The following is a 6000-nucleotide window of genomic DNA, read 5'->3' as shown; positions in this document are numbered from 1 at the left end:
TATCCAATTTGCAAATGAATTCCAATTCAACAGTTTCTCCCTGGAGTCTGGATTTGAAGTTTTTTTGTTGTAATATAGCAACCCAGTCTCTATTCCAGCCTATTTCCCCTTGTTTTTTCCTACCACCCCCCTTCCCCCCGAGTGGTCACTTTAGATAAGCTATTACCAGCAGGAGAGTGGCGTGGGAGGAGGTATTTTTTCCACACTTTGTGTGTATATAAAAAGATCTTTTACACTTTTCACAGTATTCATCCGATGAAGTGAGCTGTAGCTCACGAAAGCTTATGCTCAAATAAATTGGTTAGTCTCTAAGGTGCCACAAGTACTCCTTTTCTTTTTCCTAATATCTTTGTGGTTCAAGGCCAAAGTTTCTAGTCCTCATTGTGGAGAGCCAGAGTGTGCCCAAAAGACACACATTCACACACACAAACTTTAAACAAAATTCTCCATTATTTTTTCCATGTGTTATTTTTGGAGGACTGACATGACTTTTCAGTACTTACACTTAGCAATACTTCACATCTCACGGGTACATTCTTTGTGGGCTGAGTCTAGCTGCAATGCAGAGATAAAGCAAGGTAACTTGTTGAGCTTCAACAGTGAAACAACCCTACCAGCTCTTTTCTAATAGGTCTGTTTTTATAGACAATTAGTACAGGAGTCAGCTAATCTGCAGTTGCAACAGTAGACAAGTGTTATAAAAACTTCTAGCCTTATCAGCATTTGAATTCTCTACATCTGTAGTTTCTCTATTAAGCTACACCATTTTCATTGTGTTCTGCAGCCAAGGCTGTGCTAGGGAATTAATTTAAAAACCAGGTTCTGGGACCCATTACTAGCATTAGCTAAGGGAGTTCTGACAGCTCAAGTGGTAGAAGTCTGTGTTTTTGCAGCTGAAGTACCAGGTTATTTAGTCCCAGCTGCCCAGGCTTATGTGCATTATTAATATAATTGTTTCTGTTGCTTGCAGCAAATTAATTTAGCACACTGGGACCCACTGAGGCATTTTAACAAGTACATGCATTTGTATATTTTATATAAAATCCTTGTATTAAAAGCATTTATAGGCTGACTCCAAGAGATATATACTCCGCTGTCCCAATGGAGATCAAATACGAATTTCTGTTCCTAGGCTCAGAGCCTTGTGGAGAGAGTAGCATACTCAATCCCCTATCACTCTGAAGTGATCTCTCCACCTCTGGCCAAGGCACAAAACAGTGCAGCAGTGTTCAGTCCTCAGATGGAGAGTCACCATGGCAGGGCACCTGAAGGCGAAGCAGGAAAGATGAACGAGGGGCAGAGTGGAAGAGGCCCCACTACCCAGTTGGCCTCTAAATGAAAGCATGAGAAAGAACGAACAAATGAATGGGGAGCGTCTACTGTGTGGTATCTGTTATCTGCACTGCATTTCACCTATCACGTAATTAACAATGTTAGTATCATTTGTTTTCTCCGTGACATAAAAAAAAAAATACAGACCTGATTTCCTGTTTCATAGTTAATCCTCAGATGTGGTGCCCCCCGGAGAGGTTGCGGTAGCTTTTAAAAGCCCAAAGCAAAACAAACATGGATGTGCAGATATTATTTTTAAATTATTGGTAGGGCCCTACCAGATTCCCAGCCATGAAAAATGTGTCATAGACCGTGAAATATGGTCTCCCCTGTGAAATCTAGCTATTGTAAGCAGGTTGCAGTATTGCCACCCTTACTTCTGAGCTGCCTTCAGAGCTGGGCAGCCAGAGAGCGGTGGCTACTGGCCTGGAACTCAGCTCTGAAGCCATTACTTTGGGGGGGGGGGCAGAGCCAGCCTTACGGGTGGACAACCACCTAGTGGTCACACCTTCCCCACCCCATACACACAGCCAGTTCAAGGCCTCTTTAAACACACACACGAGCTCCAGGAGGGGCAGGGCGAGGGGGACACTCCAGCCGGGGCTCCTACCCTGTGCCAGCACCAGCTGCTAGTCCCAGCGGGACTGCAGAGGGACAGGACTTCCTCTTCCCCTGCATGAGCTGCTCCCAGGGCCAGGTCAGACCCATTTCCAGCAGCAGCATAGAAGTAAGGGGGGGGGTAGTACCATACCATGCCACCCTCACTTCCGTGCTAGGGCTGGCAGCAGCATTCCCTTCTGAGCTGGGTGCCCAGCCAGCAGCCACCCTGCTCCGACCACACAGCTCTAATGACCGTGCTGCCGCTGGGCACAGCACAGAAATAAGAGTGGCAATACCACAACCCCCCTACAACAGCCTTGATACCCCATGGCCCCCTTTTGGAGCAGGATCCCCACGGTTACACCACCATGAAATTTCAAATTTTTAAAATCCTATGACCATGACATTTACTAAAGTGGACTGTGAATTTGGGAGGGCCCTAATTAGGAGTGATGCCTACGTGGGGCATTTCTATAGTATTTGTGACCTGAATATAGCCAGTCAGGCTGCTCACATCGTGACTATTCAGTGTCTAGAACATTCCTGAGACAACCCACGGCTCAGACCTATCCATTAAAGGGCAGGCATCTCCCTTCTTTATGACCTGGACTTTGCCCCCTCTGCATATATGGATATTTCCAGGTTCTACAGGGCTCTAGGCAGTTAAAGAAGAGAGTCTCAGAAATGACTAACCTGTTCAACCTTGCCTGTTTCTAACCCAGCTCAACAGAGTAAGTAAAACAGCAGATAAGTTAATTTAATACTTCTTTTTCTTGGGGAGAGGTTTCTTAGTGGTGGAAGGGTGACAGTCAAGACAAGGAGTGATTTAAACTGGATAATATGGAGTTTCACATGCCGCAAGGAGAGAAGTAAAGAATAGTAGTTTTCTTCCTTTATATGCATTTCTTATAGTATCAGAGAACAACATCTGGCTTTAAGATGTTTAATGTATGTTTTCGTGTCTAAACAGATGTATCTGTTTCAGAGGGGATTAGAATAAGGGAGTTGAAATGTCTGTTTTCTCTCCTTCAGTTCACAGACCCAATTCTGATTTTTTTTTTACCAGAGTGTAAAATCAGGAATAACTCCTTAGAAGTCAATGGAGTTGCACCATAGTAAAATATGTGTGAGTTATAGCAGAATCAGGCCCTATGAATCTTAGTTGAGATAAGCTGCTTCACCATTTCATAGAAATGGAGCACAGGAAAGTGTAGTATCCTAAATCAAACCCCTACTTTGCTCCTGACCTGATCTTTGAGATTACCTCTCTTTGGGATCTTTCAAAGATTCCATTTCAGGTTTTTGCATTAGGCCTGGAAAATTCACTGGAAGTTTAGTTTTGGGTGGACATCCATGCAAGTAAAATGTATTCAGTAAACCAGCTAATGCTGTCATACTGGGTTTCTAGAACAAGTGACTCACCTATAAGTGGCTCCTTTCCCAGTCTGCTTAAAAACCACTAGCCATACTTGATATAAAGTCCAAACTCACCCCCTTCCTGAAATCTGGTTTTGTGAACAAAGTATAAAGATTAGCCCAAACCTTCTCCCCACATTTAACTGCTCTTAGATATCCTCCTTCAGGACTGCTGAATCACATCCCAGAAATCCTTTCCCCTAGAGGGCCCCTGCCACCTCATTTATATCCAGGTGGCTAATAAGCCACTTCTTAGATGAGTCAACAGATTACCCTTTCTCAGTGATCAATGTTAATAGGGTAAGAGGTTTCAGACTAATCCAGTTTTTTACACCATCTATTCCTCCCCTTGACTGGTCACTGCTGCCTCTCTCTATTCAACATGATATTTGTGTGTGTGTTGAATAGCACATGTACAGGTTAGTTAACAAATTCGTTTGAAACCTATTTTAAAGAACAGCGTGAGTGTATGTAAACACAGTCCTTTCATTTCCAAGTAGCTAATAATTACCTTAATTGTGGCTTAGTGGATGGAACAGTAGCATGAGACCTTTGTTCTAGTCTTAGCTCCGCTAGTAGCATGCTGGGAGGCCTTGGGAAAGTTATTGCACTTCTCTATGCCTTTGTTTCCCCACATGTAAAATGGGTATAATACTTATCTCCTTTGCAAAGTGCATTGAAAGCTACTGATAAAAAACACTAAGAGACCTACATATTATTGGATTGTAGAGTAGAAATTTCTCACGAGTTCAGAGACTGCTCTCATTTGGAGCAGAGGAGTGTGTGGGAACAGTTCACACATTTGGGTATACCACAAAGAGGGGTTTTCCAAGTTGAGTACCCAGGAGTGAAAAGCTCAGCCTTGTAAACTGAATGACTATCTGGGATTGATTAACAATGCTATCTGCCACTTACCATTAATTTCTGGGGACAAATGAATTGGTTCAGGTTTCTACCCATTAGCTCTCTCTGTTAGCACAAGAGATAGTTGGAAGGCTAGTAAAGGCAATGATAACTTATAGTGGTTTTTATTCAGAAGGACCCCAAAGCACATGAGAAACAGATTTACAAGGACCACTTAACCCACCAAGGCAGTACAAACACCCACAGTGGAGCACAGTAGTTTTACAATGCACAGCGACATGACGCAAAACTATAGGACAAGCAGTTTAGGAGAATGCTATATCCAATGAAACACCTGAGAAAGTTGGCTAGGTCAGCAGGAGAGATAGTCAGGATTTTTTAGGCATGCCAAGCCTCTCTCCACCCTATAGGAAATACCCCAGTATGACAGGCCAATTGTCAATAGTCCATTGTTCTGTCTCCTTCAGTGGCCAGTGTCAGATGCTGTTGAGAAAGGTATAACTCCTTCAGTACCCTTTGTTGTATATTAATAGACCAGGGTGTGTGTGGGGTTGGGGTTGGTGGATGGAGGATTTTTTTTTCATCCTGAAGCCAGTGACTACCTTATACTTGAAGCATGGGAGCTGAGAATCCTTGTAATTTTCCCATTCATTCTGGTATAATTAAATGGTGACCCCAGAAGTTTTTACATGTTGATTCCTTCCCATGTTCTCAGAACATCCCGTACCTTCAAACCACACTGCTTCGGACTAAGTTATGAGAGTGAAAGCCTGATTGTTGTCCCATTACTTCAGATTCTTTTTCTTTTCCAAAAAAGCGGTTGCCTGCTCCTGAAGAGCCTTCACCTTGAGCTGGGATGGAATCTTGTCGGCAACTGCTGCCTCAGTCTCTGTTTTTCCTTCATTTGCTGCTGCTGCTGCCGCCCTTCTTTGCTGAAGGTGCCACCAGAGTCTATTACCTGGGTATCTGTGAGGTGGAATGGAATTATGCTCCAACAGGGAAGAACATAATCACAGACCGAAGCATTAAAGATGAACCGTATGTTTAACAACTATAAGTATTTGAGTCTAAAAAAGCTAATGGCTCAGGAGGTTTATGCAAGAAGTTTTATTAAGGAAGCAGGTGATGTGGTGCCATATCTGATCTTTATTGGCTTAATGGTTAACCTGTTTTTATCATCGGAACATAGAAATTATCACGTTGGGACAGGCCAATGATGGATCTAGTTCAATATACATTGATCAATTCCAGATGCTTCTGAGGAAAGTGCAAACCCTTTAGAATGCACCCCATTGCACAATGCTATATCATAGGGTTTATTTCTTCCTGACCCTAGCTGGTGATCCATTTATGTGCCTTGAAGCCTGCGAATTTTATGCCATTATGACACACGCGGTTAGAGCTGGTCAAAAATGTATTTTGACAAAAAATACCTTTTTGACTAAGTAGAAATTTTTGCAAGAAAGCTTATGTTTTCATCAAAAATGTTCAGAGTTTTGTTGAAAACCCAAAAGCCTAAAAACTGAGAAAAAATGGTTTGCAATAATAAAAAACAAAAACATATTTGGTTTCTGGTTTTCAAAAACAAAAAACTAAATCAAACCAAACCAAGTCTTCTAAATGGCAACTTAAGAAAAATTCTGAAAAAAGCATTCTCTGCAAATGAAAACTGTGCATTTCCTGTTGAAATTTTTCATGGTAAATAAAATCCATTTCCTGGCCAAGGTTTCTCAGTGCTACACTGTCACCATGAATTCTTTATACAGTTGGGTCACTTATTTCAAAAAG

The 6000-nt window shown here is 42.3% G+C and overlaps 1 protein-coding gene across 2 annotated transcripts in view; it reads left to right on the top strand.

The window, feature by feature from the left end:
• The first annotated feature begins 2580 nt into the window (after positions 1–2580).
• Positions 2581–6000, top strand: part of HEPH (hephaestin) — a 30150-nt gene continuing 26730 nt past the window's right edge. The window contains exons 1-2 of one of the 2 annotated variants that reach the window (XM_048865069.2): positions 2581–2663; positions 5030–5250. In XM_048865069.2, coding sequence (XP_048721026.2) covers positions 5069–5250 — 182 coding nt within the window. In that variant the 5' untranslated portion in view covers positions 2581–2663; positions 5030–5068. Of the gene's footprint in view, positions 2664–4979; positions 5251–6000 lie in introns of those variants that run through there. The other variant, XM_048865068.2, reaches the window with a different exon arrangement.

Source organism: Caretta caretta, chromosome 9 (genome assembly GCF_965140235.1).
Source record: "Caretta caretta isolate rCarCar2 chromosome 9, rCarCar1.hap1, whole genome shotgun sequence".
NCBI classification, from domain to species: Eukaryota; Metazoa; Chordata; order Testudines; family Cheloniidae; genus Caretta; species Caretta caretta.
This window is presented reverse-complemented; position numbering and strand designations above follow the sequence as displayed.